Genomic DNA, 23,933 nt, shown 5'->3' with positions numbered 1-23,933 from the left:
AAACAGTGTGACAGAGTGATATTGTCAATTTCCAAACCAGATAGAAAGGAGTACACCGATTAAAAAAAAAAAAAAGCTCCAGTATGGGGGTGATGCCCCTCACTTCCACATACAGTTCATTAGCCCATACCAATCACAGGTCACACCTTCAAAATACAAGAGGAACAGAAAGTTCATCTCGGCACGTGCTGGAAGAGAAACAAAGCAAAATAGCCGGTGTATACCAGAAATGATCCCTGGAACTTCAGACAAAGACATATTTACTTTCTTTCATTTGTGGGTTTCCCAACACCCAAATTCAGGTGTATTTGTATCTTGAGATTCAGTAAGTTAAATTATTGACCTATGTAAACAATGACTATAAATTTTATTATTTTGTGTATTTGGGGTCTTCTCCCTATGTACTCACTTGACAGCCCATCCTGCTCACAAAGGCCTCTAAATATATCAGGAAGTATTCAAAAGACATCTCAACAAACAAGTCCAGTCCATTGCTGTGAGCAGAATCTTCAGTTTACTCCCCTCCCTGTGTCTGTGACCCAAGAATTCAGCCTGTATAACTCCTAATTCACCAAAACTGCCTAGTACCCTTGGTGAAGTTGGGTGGAATGCTTCCCTCTTGTTATCATGTGAGCAGGGGGACCCCAACAACACTGTTTACACCATGGTTTTTCTTGAAATGGATCCAAATGACAAACGCTATCATGCCCTCAGAAAGCTAAGGTTGGGTTACTAGATCAGAGATTATCAATTCCGATCCTACAACCCTGGAACATTCTCTGAAGCAAACAGATTTCCCCGGGCTTGTCCCTCGGCAGGCACACCTGAATTAAAGTCTCAGACCTAGCCAGGACCTCTATATTTTAGCCAAGAACATCTCAATAAGTATAGCCCAACCAGAAGAAACAACACAAATCCACGGTCACAGGGGTGAAAAGAATGTCAATGCCCATGGTTGAATGCCAATTAAGGGGAGGGTGGAGTGATAAAGTTAGCCCACAGTAGATCTAGGCCACGTGGGAAGGCTCCGAAGTGTATAGGCATCGACTTCTAGACCTAGAGAGCTTCAGATAGAGGAGGGCAGGGGGCCTGAGAACAGGACAACGCCGGCGGAACCCGCCGCCGTTCCGGAAGCAGCAGAGAACCAGGTGGATACCCTCCTTTGCGCTCGGATAACCTGGTTGGCCCTTGCGGCCCTGGGCGGCAGAGGGCGGGGCCTGGCCGTTGCCCCGCCCCTTCGCCCGCCACTCGGGTCACCTGACCTGCCCGCGGCTCACGTGATCTGGCCTCAGCGCCGCCATCTTGGAGCTCCGGATGAGGAGGGGGAAAGTGGGGGAAAAGAGGGAAAAGAGCCGGGAGAGAGGTGGGCGAGGACGCGGGCAAGGGCACGGCAGGGCCCTGGCCGGCCAAAAGAGGCTCGCGGAAGCAGCAGCCGCCGCCCGACCGCAGGTACGGCGCCCCGGGGCCGCCCCTCCGCTCGCTGTTAGCGCCGCCGCCGGCCATGTGCATCCTCCCCTCAGGCCTCTACCGGCCTCCGCTTCCTCCTCAGCCGGCTGACACCCTCCTGGTGCTTGCCACATGGCTCAAGTTCCATGTCCCCTTTCTGTCCTCTGTGCCGTCCACAGGAAGGCCTGCGGAGACCCCGGCCTTGCCCTGCAGCTGGGGGTGGGGGAACCTGCCGCTGCCCGCATACTGTCTCCAGCTTGGCGCCCCCGGGCAGGCCTTTCTGAGGCGTTGCTTCTTTCCCTGTGCAAATGTAATATCGCTTAAGCCAGCCAGGATGGAGCTAACTACTGTTCTTGCCGCATCTCTCGATTACTTTTCTCAACCCCAATCGCCTCAGCCCTTTGGGCACTGCATGGGGTAATAACAGCCTAGTACAGAAACAGCAGTTCTGGCCTTTCGCACTTATCATCCCTATGGAAGGATCTTTCCAGATCATTGGGGAAAGTGTCCACCTTTTTAAGACCTGGGGGCATTCGGAGTGCATGGTTTGTGTGGAAGGCCTGGACGATTAATTGGGCAGAGTGGACCCTCCCAACCCGAAGGCTGTCTTTTTAGTTCCTGCTGTGGGCTGTAAATTCGCTATTCATCTACAATGCTCTTATCAGGCAATTACCAGATTTATCACCTCCTTGAGTTTGTACTTTCTTAAGTACTCCACTCTGACTCAGTGAATGGGTTGTGTTTGATTAAAGGAGAAAGTCTGGCCCTTCATTTTTTTATCATAGTAACTCGTTAAAAATTAACTTCAGAGGAGGCCTGAAAACATGTTTTCTCCCCAGCAGTGAACTATTTTATTTAAGTATAATCAATAAATTAGTCGCTTTTTAGATGAAACCCAAAATAATTCTTTGACCCTTAGGTTCATACCAGCTAGCATAAGAAGCAATAGCAAAGAAATGTAGGACCAGGGCAGGAAATGACATTAGAAAGACCTATATAGGTCAAGCCGTTGTGTCATCTTTTCATGCTGCCATTCTGCCCTCTGTGCTTGTAAAATTTGCGTACTCATCCTTTAGATTTTATTTTTTGGTTAAGGTTAAAATAGCAATATGAAACTTATTATTCCATATTGATGTCTGTAAGACCAGCAGTGTGTTGAAGTCAATTACATACAGTCTGAGGTAAAAGGAAATATACAGTTAATTGGGAGAAGTTTCCAGAGCTATTTTTTTTCTAACTTCTGAAAAATCCTCAAGTCTACTTGTTGAATTATGTAAATTTGCATCACATAATCAGATTGCATGAATATTATTCTAAATTTCTTTTTTGACATGGAGTATTGGAAAATTTTTCACTGCCCAAATTAATCATTACTTTGTTTCACCAAAAAAGAGAAATGTTTGATACTGTATACTTTCATTCTTGGCCACAGCTGGATTTTGAAGATTGATCCAAGGGACTGTATTAATTTCAGAAATTGATTTGAAAGACACTGGCTCTGCCACTTAACAACCATGTAACCTTGGGTAAGTCACTTAAACCTCACCGAGTTTCCATATTTATAAAATTGTATAACACCACCTAGCCTGTCCCAAAGAGTTACGAGGATCAAATACATTAACATGTTTGCAGCCTAACTGTGAGAGGCTGTTATTCTTCAGTATGAATAACTTTATGCATTTATGTTCTCACTGAAAGTTGAGAGGAAACTTGTATTAGGGAAAGCATGGTTTTAGAATAAGATTGTCTTGCCTGGATTCCAGATCTTTCTTTTTCTTTCTTTCTCTTTTTTTGGGGGGAGAGAAGGAGTGGTACCAGGGATTGAACCCAGATGTACTTAACCACTGAGCCACATCCCCAGCTCTTTTTTAAAATACATATGCTTTTTATTTTGAGACACGGTCTTGTTAAGTTGCTAAGACTGGCTTTGAACTTGCAATCCTCCTGCCTCAGCCTCCCTTGCTGTTGGAATTACAGGCATGTACTGCCATACTCAGCTGTATTCCAGTTCTTCCAGTTCCTAAACCGTTTGTTACTTTATATCTATGAGCCTCAGATGTATTACTTTACATCTTTGAAGTTCTTCATCTGCAAAAAAAAAAAAAAAAAAAAAAAAAGGCTAATATTACCAGGAATTACATGAGTATCACAGAAAAATCTACATAGGCACTACTCCCTGGACTTGTACCTCAAGGACAAGAATTTCCTCTTAATCATTTTTATAATAGTCTCCAGCACTATGCTTGGCACAATATAGGTACTCAACAAATCATAGTAAATCTGAATGTTGGTTAATATTAGTTAGACCTTATGTCTTAATTGCAGCTGCCAAATTAGAATATTCTCTCAGGCTACCTGCCAGCTAAGAATTCTAGACTATGAAATTCATGTACTTGTGATATTTATACTCTGTTTTTTTTCAAAGTGGCAATTAATAATTACATTGTGTTAAGGAGATTTTAAGTCATATAAATTATAGCTGACATTAGTAAGGTAAACCTATAAAGTTTAATCAGTTTCCCAGTAACTCTTTATAAGCAGTTTATAGTTCAGGGACCGGAAAGTCTCTCCAGTTCCACCCTCTTGTTTTATATCTGAATAATCTAAAACCCACAGAGATAGTGACTTGCTTAAGGGTACTATAGAGAAGGGACACATGAGCTTTTGTCCCCTATTTCCTTTTGTCTGGAGCAAAACAAATGTTTTATATTTTTAATTTATGAGACTCTGAAAAAAATGGGGAATTGGCTTTTATTTCTGTTGCACAATGTTTTCTCTAGTTGGAAAAGAACAAATTCTGAGTGTGAAAGAGAAGACTCTTTATATCATATTGTACTGTTTTTATATATACACAGAAAATTACAGCCTTTTCTCCAGGCCCACATGAATTGTTCAACTTGATTTGACTTGTGATAACTGTACTACTATAACTAAAAGGAACTAATTAGAAACACAAATAAACCAAACAGCAAATTATAAGGAAATAATTTAGCTCTTAACTTTTCTTGGGTAAGACATTAATTCTAAGCTTCTGCCTGAGAATTACTATTGTCAAAGAAAGATTTAAGAGACTCCTTGGAAAAGGTTATAGAACTTTTCTGGTGTGGGATGCAATTTTTGTTTATTTGTAACAGTTTGATATATTTGATCTAATGTCATTTCTAATGATTTCAAACAAGCAATGGGTTTTGCTTACGCCTCTAGTATTCTGTCCTCAGAGTGAACCTTCCTATCCAGCCATTTTGATCTTTTTTGCTAACCCTTAGATAGCATGCTTAGTCTCACTTCTAAAAATATAATAATGTTATGGCTGCCTTTCTTGTCAATCTTATCCTTGTATCAGAAATATTCCAAGGAAGAAAATGACAAATTCAAATTAGATTAATGCAAGAAGGGTATATTTACAAAGATACTATTAATAAAAGTGTTGGAATTATGTAGGCAGAGCACAGGGATAAAACAGTTATTGGGAGCCTAGCTGCATCAGGAGAAGGGAGAGGCCCCAGAACCAGAAGCAGAATCTTATGGAGCAGCCTATCTGGAGAGAAGTGGCTATTTTGAGGAACACAGTCCGACAGGACAACTTAGAGGCAGGGATCTAGGACAGTGAATATCCTGTTCTCATTCTTCTGTATCCCTTAGATCTGTAAGACTCTCCATTGGCAGAATTCAACTAGAAACTAGAGGTCAGGGAAGACTAATGATTGAATCTCTCCTGGGCGAAATGCAGATTGGAGAGGGGGATACAGGGCAAATGGATGATGTCTTGCACAGTGTCCATCCTTTGGGATCCAGTGTACCTCTTACCTCTTCAAAAAGCCTTTTGCATACCTTCCTAGCCCAGGGGAGCTCTTCTGTCTCTCTTAGGATTTAGCTGTTAACTGTTGCCCTCTGTCAGTTTTACTCTGTGTATTATTACATCATTCAAAAGCTGTTACTTAATTCTTTTTAACTTTTCAGTGTCTTATGCACTCAGTTTGGTTTAAAACTGTGAGTACTATGAATTTCAAATGTTTCCATTTTTCCTGCTACTTTGTGTTGGGCTTTGCATGTAACTTTTTTTTTTTTTTTAATAACTTTATATTATGAAAAATGGAGATATTCACCCAAGTGGAAAGAATAGTATATTGAACTTCTGGGCACTCATCACACAACTTCACTCTCAGATGTTGTCATTTTTATTTTGTCCCCACCTTCCCCACCCCTCCACTATCCAGGTAATTTTTTTAGGTTGTGTTTAGTCCATCTCTTAGAGTTCATGGATAGTATTCAAGTGATCCATATTATAGTCATTGTTTTCACTGGGATTGTACATATACTCCTTATTTTCATCTCTTTTATTCTAATAAATTTTACTTTGTTTGATGTGTTCTATATATAGATGGGTAGATATAGATGTGATTGCATGAGTAGTCTAAGTAAAATTTTTGTCAAAATTTGGAGGGTCAGCTTTAAGGTAATGTCCCCTCTGTGTATACTTTATTATGAGCTGTTTTGCCTTTTTTTTTTTTTTAACAACTTTTGTCTTGATGAGTTTTGACTTGTGTATTAATTTTACACGTGGACCCAAACTGGTTTCTCAGGTGTTTCCTGATGTATTTTATGTTGTCATATCTATTTTATAGCTGCCATTACTGTACTTTTCCCCAAATGTATGCAGCATCTAAAATGAGATACTTACATAAATGTTCAGGGAAAATTGGAGCATCTGCTGCAAATTTCCATTAGCTCCTAATGCCTGAGCAGACATAGCTTTAAAAATGTAAGTGTTTTGTCAGATTCTTTTGTATTAGACTTGAGATTAGATGAACTCCTCCTCCTCTTTATTTTCCTTTTGTTTTTTTTTCCCCAAGGATCACACTGAAATATCCTTGGGGAACAATTTGCATTGCTCTGTATCCTTCCTATTATGTCATCAAGTAGAAGTGTAGTAACTGAGTCACCTTTGTAACTATGGGTGTACCAAGTCTATTGAGCAAACATTCACTTTTAACCTCCGGATTATCAATCAGCCTCTGTGGATGTTACATTTCAAGGGAGGAGACCTTTGGTCTACCGTGGTGAGCCATATCTTGTCCAAGATACTGAATGTTTGGGGATTCCTATTATTAAACATATTGTGTAACTGCATGAAACCATTGAACTGACAAAAAATATAGCTTTAAGTTAATGGTCCAAAAAATAAATCAGTGGTCACATGAAGAGCCAAAATTCCCCTTGGCCTAAAAATGTGCATTTCTAAGGCAGTAAAGTGATTTAGGAAGTGGCAAAGGGTTTTCCCAAAGAAACTATTGTTCCCCCATTGTTCTCCTCTTTAGTGACTTAAGATTGAGCAGAAATCTAAAAAGACTTGTTTTTTCTACGAAAGATAAAAAGAAACTTATTCTTTTGAGAAGTTGTTTGGGGAGAGAGTAGCTGAAGGCCCACTGGCCTTTGGGAAGGGGATCACTGTCAGTGTTACCCTTGGTGAAATGCACTCCCTGCTGTGAGGCAGATTATAAGCAATCCCTGAAAAGAAGAAAGCTGATTTCATAGAGCAGAGTATTAGCAAGGAGGAAAGAAGGAATACTAAAGAAGCCAAGAGTAAAATGTTTGCATTTTTGCCTGATGTGGACCTAGATATAGAAAACTGGTATGCCAGAAAGAACAGAAATTAAGAGGGAAAGCTGCAATTGCTGCCAAAGTGGATATGGGCAAACTAGTACTGAAGCTGGTTAGACGTCTAGAAGGATGGGTTAGGTATGATCCTGGCAAGGGGCTGAAAGACCTTTATATGTTGATTCAGCCATGTGGGGAAGAAGAGCCATGATTCACTACCTAAAATAAGAACTCAAAGTCTGTACTAAAGTTTAAGAATAGCATGGTCTTTGGTCTATAGCTAGTGCCACTAAAAATTTTGCTGGCATTTGTTGTATGTTGTGAGTAAGATTCCAGAATGCACCTAAATGTGGAAAAACAAAACTTGTTGCTGGAAAAAAGCCTAAACTTAAAAATGTGATCCAAGTCAACAAATTAGTCTCACTTTAAGCCAAAGGAAATGTTTGAAATGAAAGTGCTGCCAGGAAATATAAAGAGTATTTGAGTCTTAGGCAGAAAAATTTATGAGCATTTTATGTTTAGAGGCTTCCGAGGTCATAGACCTACGGATAAGCTCTTTGAAGGACTCTGTTCATTTCTGGACCTGAAGCACAACTGGAATATTAACTTTTTCCTTCTCTGATGGCCCTTTCCCTTTCAGGAAAAAGAATATGCATGTGGGTATGAGTAATAGTTGGCCACTAATATAACCTCTAGAAAAAAAACCACAGCATAATTTGTGGTTTATCTTCAGGATGATAAATCAAAGGAAGTAAAAGAAGGAACTGGGTTATTGCTTTTATTTAGTTTTATTTGTATAGTACTTCTCAAAATTCACTGTGTCTTTTATTACATGATGCTTTTTTTATAATTTCAAAGATTTAGGAGGGGAAAAATTATGATTTTAGTAAAAAAGTCTATAGCTACACTTTGATTTAAGAAATAGTTTCTCAGGAAACATATGACTCAAAAGAGTGACATTTCACAGTAACTTGAGGTGGTTCCACAGGTTCTGAGAATGGCTGTGTTATTTTTGTTTTGGGCATTGTACATAAAGGGACAGAGAACTGATTGGGTCCAACTTGATGTCGAAGGCAAACATGATGAAGAAAAAAGGAAATAAAGGTTATTAAAGTTATTTCCAGAGAAATATGTAAAGGATGGCAAGATCTTCATCATCAAGTTTGGTGAGAGGTTATATTCCAAAGTGGAATTCTAAGCATTTTAACTCTGTGTTGGAGACAGCTAGTTACATTGATGTGGAACTCCCAGCTTAGAAAATATTTAGATTACCTTAGACACCAAAATTGGCATGTATCTCCTGAATTACATACCTGTAATTATCCTGTACCTGGTATTTCTTACTCTTGTATGTTATCCTTCTAGATATGGAAGACAGAAGCAGTATTGCCATGTTAGTGCCAGATACAGGGGAACAAGAAACTATATTGACGGCTGAAGGTATCATCACTCCTTCATTAGAAATCAATGAGCAAAGAAAAGCTAAAGCAGATCCATTAATTCATGTTATACAGAAGTTAAGCAAGATAGTGGAGCATGAAAAGTCACAAAAATGTCTTCTGATTGGGAAAAAACGCTCACGTTCAAATACTACAGCACGCTGTCTTGAAACCCAAGAACTTTGTGAGATTCCAGCAAAAGTAACCCAGTCACCTGCTGCTGACATTAGAAAGGCTGAGATGTCACAAGCAAATTTCACACCTGACTCTCTTGCCCAGAATGATGGGAAGGCAATGTCTTACCAGTGTAGCCTTTGTAAGTTTCTGTCATCCTCTTTTTCTGTGTTAAAAGACCATATCAAGCAGCATGGTCAGCAGAATGAGGTAATATTAATGTGCTCAGAGTGCCATATTACATCCAAAAGCCAAGAGGAGCTTGAAGCTCATGTGGTAAATGACCATGAAAATGAAGCCAATAGTCACATCCAGTCTAAAGCCCAACAGTGCATAAGCCCCTCCAACTCCTCATGTCCAAGAACCACTGAAAGAAATAATGAAACCATTCCTGACATCCCAATAAATGTGGATAGTTCGCAAACTCATACTGTACAAACTTCATCCGTGACTGAAATGGGTAGGAGGAAATGGTATGCATATGAACAATATGGCATGTATCGATGCTTGTTTTGTAGTTATACTTGTGGCCAGCAGAGAATGTTGAAAACACATGCTTGGAAACATGCAGGGGAAGTTGACTGTTCCTATCCAATCTTTGAAAATGAAAATGAGCCTCTTGGCTTGCTGGATTCTTCAGTATCTGCTGCACCAGGTGGGGTTGATGCAGTAGTCATTGCTATTGGAGACAGTGAACTGAGTATCCACAATGGACCATCGGTACAAGTGCAAATTTGCAGCTCAGAACCGTTGTCGTCATCTTCATCTCCTTTAGAACATAGTGCAGAAGGGGGCGTAGACCTAAGTCAGTCAGTTACCCTTGACCCTAATGAAGAAGAAATGCTAGAGGTGATCTCTGATTCAGAGGAGAATCTGATTGCTGATAGCCTACTTTCGTCGGCACAGAAAATCATCAGCAGTAGCCCAAATAAGAAAGGTCATGTTAATGTGATAGTGGAGCGTTTGCCAAGTGCAGAAGAAACACTTTCACAGAAACATTTCCTCATGAATACTGAAATTGAAGAAGGGAAAAACTTGAACCCAACAGAAACCCAGACTGGCTGTGGAGAAACTGATGACATTTATCATGCTGACAAATGTACTGTTGACATTGGGGGGTTGATCATAGGCTGGAGCAATCCAGAAAAGAAAGACAATGAGTTAATAAGTAAAGGCTTAGCTACTGATGAAAATGCCCCACCTGGCCGAAGAAGGACAAATTCTGAGTCCCTTAGACTACATTCATTAGCTGCAGAAGCCCTTGTCACAATGCCTATACGAGCTGTAGAACTAACAAGAGCCAATCTTGGACATTATGGGGATATAAACCTCTTAGATCCAGATACTGGACAAAAGCAAGTAGATAATCCATTGGCAGCATATTCAAAAATGATGTCACCGCTTAAAAACTCTTCAGATGGCTTATCTAGTTTTAACCAGAGCAACTCTACCTTGGTAGCACTTCCAGAGTGTAGACAGGAATTGTCAGATGGACAAGTTAAGACAGGCATCAGCATGTCCCTACTTACTGTAATTGAAAAATTGAGAGAAAGGACAGATCAAAATGCTTCAGATGATGACATTTTGAAAGAGTTGCAGGACAATGCCCAGTGCCAACCCAACAGTGATACAAGTTTGTTGGGAACTAATGTGGTAGAATATATCCCTAATGCTGAACGGCCTTACCGTTGTCGCCTATGTCACTATACAAGTGGTAATAAGGGTTACATCAAGCAGCATCTACGAGTTCATCGACAGAGACAGCCATATCAGTGTCCTATTTGTGAGCACATAGCTGACAACAGCAAAGATTTGGAGAGCCACATGATCAACCACTGTAAAACAAGAATATACCAATGTAAACAATGTGAAGAATCCTTTCATTATAAGGTAAGCCTTGGTTAGTGAAATCTTTCAGAAGATTTTAGAATTTTAGAGTGAGGAAGGAACTTTCTTAATTTAGTCCAGCCACCTCATCTTATAGAAAAGGAAAATGAGTTCTAGAAAAGTTTAATAATTTGCCCCGGGGATCCCAGCTAAATATTATTAAAGTTGGGTCTGAAATCCAGGCCTTTATAGTTTCCACTCCAGAATTCATTTCCCATTTTACTGCCTGCTTTGTATTTGTATTTACTACTTCATTGTTTTAATGTGCATATCTTTTTAAAGTGTTGATTTTCATTTGCAAGGGAATGTATATACAGTGGATTGACATTACGTACACATTTGACTTGCTTAACCCCAGAAAAATGTGTATTTCTCATCTTACATGGCCCCCAAATGCAAGTCAGTCATATTAGCTGCTATACAATGAACAATGATTTATATCATTGCAAAAGGGAAAATGGACTGTATTAGACTTATTAAAAGAGAGTCTGGTAGAAATAAAGTCACATACTCTATGTTTAATGGGCAGTTTAAGGAACTTTCAAGGGTTATTTATACTGCCTGATTTTCATCTTATTGTTGAGCCAGTATGAAATGCTCCTCATTCTTTTATAAAGAAAATGTGCATCCATTGAATCAATCATTGGTTTAGAATTTCTTCAATCTCTGAAAATTTGGTAAAAATTAAAAATATATCTTAATTGGCTAACTGAAGGTATACTTTTCCTGTCAGATCACCCAGAGTTGGTGGTTAAAAGAAAGGTAATCAAAAATAAAAATGTTGAGAGATCCAGCTGCTTGAATTACCCTTATGAAATTCCAAGGAGAATATCCAAGTAGACTATAAAGGCAAGTTCTGGAAGTTTGTTTTTTTTTTTTTTTTCGCTGCTGCTGTACTCTTGATTTGTGGAGTAGAAATAGAAGAGGATATCATTGGAGGAGCAGTTCTAATTAGGTCCTCTCATGCATCTGCTTGATGTTTAAAGACAGAAATTAGCATAAAGTTTAGTGGTTACTGATTGAATTAATTTTTGTAGAAGTGTTGCATTATCCTGAGCACTCTGCTCCTGCCAGCTCTGGGCCTACCAGTATGTGTATATGTTATACATAAACACCTCTTAAGAATTGGTAACTTCCTTTCAGAGAGTATAAAAAGAGGAGCTGCCTTTTGTGATGAGATTGTGACCCTTCTGATGAATTTCTTTCTATAAATTGTGAAATGTGTCAATCAAATGGTCTTTTAGCAGATTTTATTTAAAAATATTGGTAATATGTTCTCAGTAGGAGGCCATGAAAGCAATTAGCTGCTTCTTCCACAGCCTCCTAGTAATTGGATGTGTATTTTTATTGAAAACTTACATATTAATTTCTCTCAACTTTTTAGAGTCAGCTGAGGAATCATGAGAGAGAACAGCACAGCCTTCCAGACACCTTGTCAATAGCAGCTTCTAATGAGCCAAGAATTTCCAGTGATACAACTGATGGAAAATGTGTTCAGGAAGGTATCTGTGCATTTTTAAATACCGGCTGCAATGACTAGTATATGCAGTAAAAAATATCCTTACTTGTCACATAGGTTATTTTCAGGACTAAAGCATATATTATCCTCTATTTTTATACTGTGGATGTGAGTGATTGTTACCTTTGCTCCTAAGAAAATTTCATGCACTAAATGCAGTAAATTATTACTAGATCCTGGATAAGTAGAGCTAGATTAGTAAGGACTCAACTTAAATTGTGCAGGTAGATATTTCAGTTAAAATTTATGCTCTCCAGTAAAAGCCAAGCTATAGCATAGACCTTCAGAAGGTGACATCAGCAAGCCAGAGAAACTGCAGCATAGAAAGAAGCCTCCCCCTCTCCCAGCATCAGTTGACCTACAGCAAACATAACTTTTGCAGATGGTAGGCCCCCACCTCAAACTTTCAACTGAGGCTTCCTGCTGTGATCTTATTCTTCTCTAAGTATACTGCCAGATTTCATCTGCATTGTTTAAAAACACACACAAACATTATGTACTAGTTAGGTACCAGTCAGCCAAGTTTCTGGTAATAGGAATATTAGAATCAAAAGATTTAATTAGAGTTCCATGAAAAGGCGGATGCCACATCCGGAGAATTAGGGATAAAGTGTAATAAGCTATACTTCCTTGCATCCGCTCACTTAAATTGATATACTTTAAATGTCTCAAGTGTGGTACATAGTGTTTATGGGAAATAAAACATATTGGGGTGACTTTCCTTTTTAGATTTCCTAAGAATTAAAGTTAGAAACAACTGCAGAGTGAAATGTTTTACCATAATGTTGCATTAAATTATACCCCAGAAAGCATAACTGATTCTACAATGTTTCTGAAAGAACTGATTTTGACACCACTGTAGTACCAAAATTCTCTTGTCAAACAGATGTCATTCCTGTAAAACTCTCCAAAACAAAAGGAGTTTATGACATGGCATCTGTTTCTGCAATAGATGGCTGAGCTAAAACAGTTTTGTTTCCTTTTTATAAAATAGCCCTAAATGCCTCCTTTTATTTTAATTCATTATGTTTCCATATCGCCTATAAAGGAGACATTAAAACATTTAGAAATGATTGGACCATAAATCCCTAATGAAGAAATGACTCAGTAGCGTCACCTACAGTTAAATACCAGTGCTAGAATACGTATTCCAGCAACAAAAATTTAAATCTGAATGGGTACATAGATTGAAGTCACTATTTTAATAAAAAAGATAAAACATTGGTTCAAAATTAAAATAACTGTAAGTTTACAGTATTAGCATCTGCCCACCATATTCCATCTCACAATTTCTTTTCTTTGTGGGTTATACTTTTTCTTAGAGTTAAATGAATCAGTTTTTAATTGCTTACCATTCTTTCCTACCCCTGAAAACTTCCTTGCCTATTCTTTATTGCCAATAGCTTCCTGCATACTTCCACCTGGATAGGTACTTTACTAATTCAATATTAGCTATTTTGAAATCTGATTGACAGATGACAGAACAACTTTTCAAGTCATATTTTGTTAAAACTTCTTTAACCACTTAGTCAACTTATTAAACAAGAGAGGAGATGTATGTCTCCTTTGATCCCCAGTCTGCCCATTATTATACCACCGATACCTCTGGACATAACTTTCAACACATAGGTCCAGTGTAATTGTACTTCAGGCATTCCTTCATCCAGAAGGCATGGCATGCCCCTCTAGAGTTGTGCCAGGTACTGGACATACAATGACGGGCATCTTTGCCCTTGAGGAATCCAGCCCAGTGAAGAAGTCAGAACTGGACTGATGGGTATATCTTCAAAATCCATCAGTGGCCCTGTGAAGCAAAGACTTTGGCATGGTGTTTATTCTTGAAATTCAGTTAAATTGACCTTTCTCAGAAACCCACAATTTGCCAATCCTTAGGGATTCAGTGCAAACCAAACGGGTAGATCCTTACCCTCAGAGAATCTAAAGCTCAGTAACAAGGCAGATACTACCCAGAGAAGCAAGTAAATGTACATACTTTGGTGAAGGAAAAATACATGACTTACTAAACCATGCATGAGATTCTAGTATTTCTGTTTTGTAGATAAGAAAACTTGAGACCTCAAGAGATGAAATAATTTACCTATAATCATACTGTTAGTAAGTGGCAGAGCAAGGACTAAGCCCAAGTTTTTGAACTTTAAATCCAATCTTCTTTTTCATTGGAAACATTTGCTTGAAGTAGCACAGGCTCTCATTCTGTGCTATATTAAGTTTTTCCATCTGTCAGTTTTATTAGTTGTCATTGATCTGTAATATTTTTCACACAAAACCATTATCCAATATTTCACACTTCATTTTTTCAAGTTTTTTTTAACTATATTTGGAACAGTGCCATTTATAATCAAGTCCAAGTTTTTAACCTACCAATTAAGAGCAATACTTAGATTATAATTATGATTAGTACATGTATTAATGTTATAGATTTATACCAGGAAATTAGGATATTTTGTTCTGCCTGGCAGTATTTATTAGGCAAAGAAAATTTCAATTTTAAAAAGTTTAAATATAACATAAGGATTTTTTTTGTTGAAATTTCAGTGCAAGTTTTCTTTTGTACCACTAAGTTTGCTCTTACACCCTGTTACTTGTGTTTTACCTAAACTTTTTTCCTTCCAAGGGGGACATAGCTCTTCCTGCTCTGCCTGATTCTTGAGCTTAAATGCTTGCTTTGTTCCTGAATATAAAGCATTCTGAGTAGGAATAGCCTGTGGATTTTATGCTGACAGTGAATAAATAAAGCATCAGATATCTTCAGGAAACAGTTTCATTTGATCAAGTTATTCAACTTGTATTTTCACACTTAATTACTCAGCCCTATTGTTGCAGAATGAGTTAGTAATATGGTCTGTTTCCATTGGATCCATATTTCCTGCATTTCAGAGAACTTGTGTATTTATAGTCTTTGTCCCTGTAAAGTGTCAGTTTACTAAATGTAATTATTCTACGTTAATAGAGCCCCTCAAAATATGCAGTTGCTTTTCTTCTTATGTTGAATTGATAGCTGACAGCTGTAACCTGTAAATGCACAGGGTGAGAAAAAATATAGTCCAGGCTAGCCCCAAACTTTCATTCCTCTCCTGCCTTAGCCTCTCAAGTAGCTGGGATTATAGGCTTGCGCCACCACACCCAGCTTAGGCTTTTTATATTGAGTTTGCTATATATGACTTGTGGTTAAAGTTTATAATATTGGATTATAATAAATTACAGCTGATTTTCAAACCAGTGTTTCCTTAGGATACTGTATCCAGTGCTGATTAGACTTAACACCTTTCTGATCAAAGTGGATCTCTGATTAATATAACTGCTATACAGCCAGCAGGGCAGCTGGAAGCAAGTTCAGTATACTTTAGAATTTTTTATAAGGTTTTGCAGAAACCAGCCCAGCCTTATCTATGTGTACAGATCAGATGATGATCAGTTTATATCTGCTGATAGTCTAGGTGCAGCACAATCTATAAAGCCACTTCAAACTTGTTAAACAGTAAGAAAACCTTGATTAAAATGATAGTACTCTCTGGTGTATAAATATTCATTTACAACGGAATGAATGTAAATGCTGTCATTTGAATCTTATTAAAACCTATCTTTGAAACTCTGAAATACCTTGTCTAGGGAGTAAGTCTTCAACCCAGAAACAGTATAGATGTGATGTGTGCGATTATACAAGTACAACATATGTTGGTGTCAGAAACCACAGACGAATTCATAACTCTGACAAGCCGTACAGGTAAGTGTGATGATCCTGGAATTTCAATATTTATATTAAAATTTTGTATAGTAAATAAGTAAAATAGAAATAATTAATCCTTAATATTTAAAAGTAAAATTCACTGCAAAAGAGTAATTAACTGTCATATATAATAATTTAATTTTATTACTTGATTTTTCATAAAAACTAATTACACCTTGTATTTAGAGAAAATATAAGCATTCTCAGTCAGGATTCTGATAAACAGAAATCATTATTTCTTAAATAAACTTTGCTTTTTGAGAATAAACTGTTGTTTGCATATAATAAACATACAGGCGTGTGCTAGAAGTATAGCTCTGTGGTTGAGTGCTTACCTAGCATGTACAAGGCCCTGGGTTCAATACTCAGTACTGCAAAATAAATATGTGAAGATACAGATGTTTTACAGAGTTTCTCCAAGTGTCCAAATATGGTTTGTTTTACCTGAAGCTACAGTGTAACGTAAGATACCTGCATCAGAACTTAACCAAACTCTGTGACTGATAGTTCTAGGCCATAGTTTAACCACTCATCAAAATATTTTTTCAGGTTTCAACTCTTTTCCCAAGTTTAATAGATATGACACAAATGAGTATGGAAAAGTTGCTCTGTTAATCTACATGAAAACCTGACAGATTATGCCATAAAATGCCATTATTTGGGCCTATAGCAAGGAGTTCTCTATATATATGGTGGGGTTTTGTTGTTGTTTTTGGTTGTTTTGATACCGGGGTGCTCTGCCACTGAGCCCCTTTAATTTTTTTTTTTTTTTTTGAATACCAGAGATTGAACCCAGAATCCCAGGGACACTTAACCATTGAGCCACATCCCCAGTTCTTTTTATTTTTTATTTTGAGAAAGGGTCTTACTAAGTTGCTTAGTGGAAGGTATTTGATCTTGACCTCAGCATCTTTGTTTTCATTTGTAGTATTTTCAAAATTACAGTTCCTAAGAAAGATTTTTTTTCCAGAGCATAATGAAGGCCATTATTAATGGTAACTCAGTGTCCTAAATTCTATGTAAGGTATGATAAGTGGAAGTGAACATATTTCATTTATGATTTATACCGGGAGAACATCACAGAAACTGGAGATACTAGTATTTTCTGATATAAGGAGAAAGCTCTGCCTTAATGTTTTGTGTCTTTGTTCTCAAATGCAATGATGTACATGCCAAATTCACATGATTTGGGCAGAGATAGTCTCTGTGTCTAGAATTAGACTGTTCATTTATTCACTCAGAAACATTGAACAAATATTTTGTTCCAGGAACTGTGCTAGGCTCTGAGACTGTATTCATAAGAGAAGAGACATCATCTTTTTATCATGGAGCTTGCAGACAAACACTTCTCTCAAGTACAGGTTAATCCAAAAGTCCAGGGCTGGGAGTAAAGCTCATTGGAAGAGCACATGCCTAGCACCACACACAAAAAAAAGATCTAAAACTTTTGAGTGCTAACATGATGCCACAAGTAGAAATTCTACACGTGACCACATACAATGAATTAAAGCCAAAACACAGGTGCACAAAGAAGAGTATGGGGTAAAGTTACCTTCTGGCTATATGTATAATGTATATATGAAACAGATGAATTTTTTGATTAGAAATGGATCTCATCGCCAAGATACCTCATTATCATATGCAAATATTCTAAAACTGAAAGAATATAAAATCTGAAAGACTTCTAGTCACAAGCATTTTAAGTAAGGTACACTCAACCTGTATATAATGATAATTTTTTTTTCAGTTGGTTCCTTATTGGGAACTTATGGATTTTAATGATAAATTTACAAAAGGCTCATAATAATTGATTTCTGATTCTATGCAGCATTTTGTGTTGACCTAAATTGATGAGTCTTATAAGACTTATTTTGGTAGCTATTTGTGTCTTAGGGATGTTTTCTTAGGTTCTTAAAATAGTCATAGGCTCATGGAATTGGTTGTAGTTATCCTTAGATCTTCCTACCAGTGGACAACATCCTATGAGAACCTTCTTCATGTAGCAGCTCATTATCTATAACCTTGTGACTCCTTTTAACCTCCTTTAAACTCTTTAAATATGTATCCTCCTCTGTCGTAATGGGATTTATAGTCTGCAGAGCATTATAAATTAACGTGTTCTATTCCATTGTATTTCTAAGACTTTCTTTTCACTTTCATATAGTTTGCCATGAGCTGAGCCTTAATCTAAAGGTCACAGTAGTTTTCCTATCTTATTTCCTACCTACTTCATTCAGTTTTGTTGCCTGGTTCACTTATGATCAGAGTTTGGGTCGGTTTTCTCAGAATCCATACTCTAAGCATTTCTGGTTTCTACATTTTGTTAAGAAACATGCTCATAAGAAGCAGTGGTGAATTTCTTACACAGCAAAATGCCTTATTGCACAACTAGTCTTTTTCCAGGGCACAAAAGCTTCTTCATGTATTGATATGTGCCCATTGTGTAATAGATATCTGCAGTGGCGACACCTGTTTCTTCCTCTTGCCTTGCTTTTTATGTTGCCTTTCTAGTCCTTCACTCAATCTTTTTGTGTAATCTGGACAATACAGCTTTATGTGTGAAGAGTCCTGGCTGTGGGGACAGAGAGTCCTGGGTGAGCAAGCTCACTTAGGGGATCTGTAACCTTGAGCAAACTGTGTCCCCTCTCTTTGCTTGGTTTTGTCATTTATAAAATGAAGATAATTGAGGTGGTGAAGAGTCTATGAAATGCCATAATAAGTGCTAGCACATAATAAGCAGCCAGGAAACAGTACTTGCCTAATAGTCACTGGCCCAGGTTTGTCTTTATCCCTTCCCAGTGATTCATTGGTTAACTAAAAAAGAAAGAAAATGCTGACTTGTCTTATCATTTGAGAAACAAAGAATCCTTTTCCTGGGTAGTCAGGCATAGCTTATTTTAAAAGAGAAATGTTATGCCCAGGTGGAAACACTGTCACTGCGGAGGTCCTTGTGCTGTCTGACTGCTTCAGAGACAATCCAGTGTCATGGGAAGTACTGATGCTTAAAAGACCCAGGCCTGAACCACAAACTTCCTGTGCCCTCCCAGTGACCTTGGGAATGTTATTTCAGTCTTATGTCCCATATGAAACTGGGGAGAATACTTCTTGGCTCATAAGGCTTTGCAAGGATTGAATGAGATTATTTTCGTGAAGCCCCAGAATGGTTTCTGTTATGTTGAAGGGACTGGTTCTTCCTGCTCATGAAGTCATGAGATCATCTCAAACCATTCTGTGTAAGGACTGGGAAAGATTAAAATGACGTCATCCTATCCCAATCTTTGCAAGACTCACCTAACTTTGTGTTTATTCTATGTTAACCACACACCAATTGTAGTTATACCTGATATAACAGTGGCCCCCAAATTTTTCTGAAAGAAAATTTCAGAATTTTCAAACAGTAGATTGTTTTTGGTTTAATATTGCAGAACTAGAATCCCCTGCTTTCCATTTACATCCCCTAATACTACCTTTGTGGAGAATAAAATCTTTTCCTGTGGTTACCAAGTTGTTTTCTAACCATATACCATTTAACCCATTTTCCTTTAGCAACATAATTGTATTGATATTTAGGTTCCAAAACACTTTTCGGGGTAAAACTTGACATAGAGGGTGGACTTTGCACTAAATCATTCAACATACTGCCTGGCACATAATAGTTACTCAGTAAATGCTTGCTGATATGTGCCTCAGGTTATCTCATGTATAAAATGGCTTTGGTTCTATAAACTTACTGTAAAATTTATTATTGAAAATAAATATTTCATGGTATAAAAGAGTTGCCCAAATATATACAAGTACACACACACACAGAGATACATACATATATATATGTCAAATCATTTTGGTTTTGTTACATTTTGGTACCAGGGATTGAACCCAGAGGTACTTTACCACTGAGCCATATCTCTACCCCTATATGTTTTTTGTTTTGAGACAGAGTCTCACTAAGTTACTTAAGGCCTCCCTACATTACAGAGGCTGGCCTCAAAATTGTGGTCCTACTGCCTCAGCCTCCCAAGTTGCTAGGATCATAGGCAGGTACCACTACTTCCGGCTCAAATTATTTTAATACAGGTCCAATTTTGATACACGGTCCAAAAATACCCAATTTCCCCTAAATGTTTGTTTGTTTATATTAGGAGCCTAACAAAGTCCAAACACCAAGTTTGGTTGCCAAATCTCTTTAAGAGTGTCTGTCTCTGTCTGTCTGTCTCTCTCTCTCTCTCTCTCTCTCTCAGCATAGAAAATAAATTGAGTGTAATAAGAGAAACCCTGTTGCAAGATTTCTTTTGAAATCTTTGTGTATATGTTCAAATCCTATGAGTTGCCCCATACTTGTAAAACGCTCACTCAACTTCTTTTTTCTTTGATACCCTTCACAGCAACTGTTCCTAATTTGACCAGATCTAGAGACTCACCAAGTAAAGTCCCAGGCTTGGGAAATAGGATTATTTTAACCAGCATCCTGGAGTTTGGGGACTTATTAGCAATGGAGGAAAGCCTGTAGAAAAATTCAGAGCCAAGTTTTTTACCCAAGTTGTAAGAAATCTAGTTATGGTTTAGATATTAGGTAACCCCCAAAAGCTCATATGTGAGACAATGCATGAGGCTTAGAGATGAAATGATTGGGTTATGAAAGCATTAACCCTATCAGTGAATTAATCCTCTGATAGGGATTAATTGAGTTGTGACTGAATGTAGAGTATGGCTGGAGAGGGTGTGTCCCTGGGGGAGTGCTGTTGGAGTATATATTTTATATCTGGTGAGTGGAGTCTCTCTATTGCTTCTTGGTGGCCATGTCCTGGCTGACCTGCTTTCTTCTGCCACACTATTCAGCCTTTATGTTCTGTCTCACTTCAAGCTCCAAGGAATGGAGCCAGCTATCTATGGCCTGAGACCGCTGAAACTGTGAGCCCCAAAATAAACTTTTCCTCCTCTAATTTTTCTTGTCAGGTCTTTTGGTCACAGCAATGAAAAAGCTGATTAAAACAAACCTTGACTTTCTACATTGGCTTTCTTTTAGCTGCAAAAATACAGTTTTTCTGCATGGGGAAGAGATCATCTTTATACAGATGGTTGGAATATTAGTGATTAACATGGAAATTCTGTTGGTTCTGGCATTCCAAAGCGTTGCTCCAGCAGTGGCCTTATTGACAGGCTACCAGGACTGCAGAGCTAAGCTGCCAGGGTGTTCTTTCTTCTTCTCATGTCAGATATATGACTTTGCCTTGATAGACTTGAATAATTAAGTACCAAATGGCTCTATCAGGAGCATTTGGCAGCTCTACCAAAGGATCAAAACAAAATTGTGACAGGTGATATCATAGTAAATGTACCCATGCTGCTGCTTACTTTTGATGATTTTGTTTTACTTTGGGTTTCCCCACACACACAGTGCACAGGGTGGGCTAGGAAAAAGTAAGTTATCTAAATGGAAATGTGGATGTTGCTGGGCTGTTGGACACAGTGGTTAGAAATGGTTTATTAGACATAGTTTCTTTTTTAAAACATGTTTTCTGTCATTTTTCCTTTCCCTGGGTACTACATGTATTTTGGTCACAATGGAATAGAGTCAGCTCTTCCCTTTCCAACTCAGTAAAACACATGATTGTGAAATTTGCATCTTCATGAAAGAAGGTAGACAGTAAGGAGAATTTCAGAAAACAAGTAAGGTGAAGTATATAAGTCAGGATGATGATGTAATAATGGTTTTCTCTAATTTTTTTATGCTAATAAAATTTGTGTTGCTCCCTGGAATTGTATAGAAGTGAGGAGGGAATGGAAAATGAGAAAATTTAACTAAAGGAAGCATATTCTTAAAAGAGGAGGATCGCAGCTGGGCATGGTGGCACATGCTTGTAATCTCAGCAACTTGAGAGGCTAAGACAGGGGGAATCAAAAGTCCCAGACCAGCCCCAGCAATTTAGCAGGGTCCTCAGCAACTTAATGAGACCCTGTCTCAAAATAAAAAAAATTAAAAGAACTTTGGATGTGGCTCACTGGTTAAGCTCCTCTGGGTTCAAAAAAATAAAATGGTTAAAAGGGAGTATAAATGAGTTTAGGCCACCTTATGCAACTTTAAAGTTGAGGTTCTCCTGTAATATCCTTTCTTATTTAATCAGTTGAAAATCACTTTAGTGTTTAATGTTATCAATTGATTCTCAATTTTCCTTCCATACTTAGATCCAGACATGAATATTCACCATTGTTAGTGTTCCTTCAGAATAGCCTTCTTTTTTTTTAATTTTAAAATACTTTTTTAGTTGTAGGTGGACCCAATACCTTTATTTTAATTACTTATTTTTTATGTGGTCCTGAGGATCGAACCCAGTGTCTCACATGTGCTAGGCAAGCGCTCTACCACTGAGCCACAACCCAGCTCCCAGAATAGCCTGAAAGGAAGGTATTCATGAAATTAGGGCTTATTTGTCAAGCACACACTTTATCCCTTTCTTCTCCCTTTAAAAAAGATTTTAAGGACTTATTCATATTAAAGGATATTGATTAGTCACATCAGCAACATTTAACCACGTCACAAAAGAGCATTTCTGGTAGTGAATTTTAACTATTCTCAAAATCTTAAAGATCGCTGTACTTGTTCTTCACAAACTTCTAAAAGAAACTTGAGCATTTACTGCTAAAATGTGTGGCTCACTGCTTACATAAATATGCATTATTAATTAAATATACATATTTCATTATACCTGGTTTCTCCCTGACATAGTAAATGCTAACAAATAAAAGGCTTAAAAAGTCTGTCCAGCAGTCCAGGAATGCGGAGGCCATCAAGGTTTGGGGCACATAGGGAGTCTCAAAAGTACATTGGTAATGTTCTGTTTCTTAACTGTGAGTGTGCACTTCTTTGTTTTCATTTCAAGAATTTTATGAGAGAAATAGACTTTATTCTAAAGAATAATCAACAGTGTTTTTAGTTTGATGTACAAGGTATTTGTTATAGCATTATTTATAATGCAAAAAGGATTTTTAAAATTCTAGCTATATAATGAGTAAAATGGATAATTTATGATGCTTTAGGATGGAACATTATATTCCCATTGAAAATGCATAATTTTAATGAGAAAATACTCAGCATTAGCAAAACAGGATTGAAAATCTATAGTGTAATCCCACTTTTACATCAGATCTACATTAAAAAAGATAAGGGAATTATACAAGTAGTATTTTAGAATTTATCTTTGTACTTGCCTGTATATTTCATTTGAGTATAAGGGATATAGGTCATATCATTAGAAAAGGTTTTAAATAAACACAGCATTTGCTGACCAGTTGAGCAGGACAAAAATTGACTCAGCAATTTAAACTAATAAACAGAGAGCTCCCATTTCAGACAGCAAACTAGATAACCTCAAGCACTCCATACAAAGATAACCACAATGCTAGATGAATATTAAAAACCTTTTCACATTCTATCACGGAAATTGAGAAACTGCACAAGTAAAACTTAAAAGAAAAGTAGGTTCTCTGTAAGCCTGTTAACTTGGTTGAATCTCAGAAATACTGAGCTAAGCAGGTCACCAAAGAATACATAAAATATTCTCTTTACACTCAAAGACATGAAAACAAATAGGAGTTCAGAGATACAGAGAGGTAAAACTGAGAGAAGACAAGCAAATCATAAAATTAAAAATTCAGAAAGTCAGTGCCTCAATTGGGGAAGAAGGTTTATGAGATCTTGGGGGAAACACATAAAGAACTCCTGCAGTGGTGGTAATGTTCCCCTTTAGCAGGTGTTGTGTATAGTATTTATTATTTTCTGAACTGCATATACACCTTAAACCACTCTTTTTACAATGTGTTTCATAATAAAACATTTTTTTCAATTGTGTATTCAAATTAAACCAAATTCTATGGGAGAAGTAAAGAAGTGGAGTTAAGTATGAAGATTTTGTAGATAATTCACTTTCTTGTTATTTTGAATGAGTGATAAATGCATGCAAATATGAACTTCAGAATGAGCTTGCCTAGTCTCTTAAAATTAGTATTGTAATGTTAAGGTTCTGGATTAATTTAGGAAGAATTAAGAACTTTACCCAATTATGGGCTTTTTCATCTCTCAAGTTATGTATTCTGTACCTAAGTAGTGTTTTAAAGCTTTCTTTAA

General features: G+C 37.5%; 1 protein-coding gene across 2 annotated transcripts in view; it reads left to right on the top strand.

Moving 5' to 3' along the window:
• The first annotated feature begins 1,275 nt into the window (after positions 1-1,275).
• Znf507 (zinc finger protein 507) overlaps positions 1,276-23,933 on the top strand; it is a 33,874-nt gene continuing 11,216 nt past the window's right edge. The window contains exons 1-5 of one of the 2 annotated variants that reach the window (XM_005330640.5): positions 1,276-1,449; positions 2,879-2,972; positions 8,410-10,547; positions 11,929-12,046; positions 15,694-15,808. In XM_005330640.5, the coding sequence (XP_005330697.1) occupies positions 8,412-10,547; positions 11,929-12,046; positions 15,694-15,808 (2,369 nt within the window). In that variant the 5' untranslated portion in view covers positions 1,276-1,449; positions 2,879-2,972; positions 8,410-8,411. The remainder of the gene's footprint in view (positions 1,450-2,878; positions 2,973-8,409; positions 10,548-11,928; positions 12,047-15,693; positions 15,809-23,933) is intronic. The other variant, XM_021730065.3, reaches the window with a different exon arrangement.

The sequence above is a fragment of the Ictidomys tridecemlineatus genome, chromosome 15, assembly GCF_052094955.1.
Source record: "Ictidomys tridecemlineatus isolate mIctTri1 chromosome 15, mIctTri1.hap1, whole genome shotgun sequence".
Classification (NCBI taxonomy): domain Eukaryota; kingdom Metazoa; phylum Chordata; class Mammalia; order Rodentia; family Sciuridae; genus Ictidomys; species Ictidomys tridecemlineatus.
Note: the sequence above shows the minus strand (reverse complement) of the source record. Positions and strands in the feature narration are given on the sequence as shown.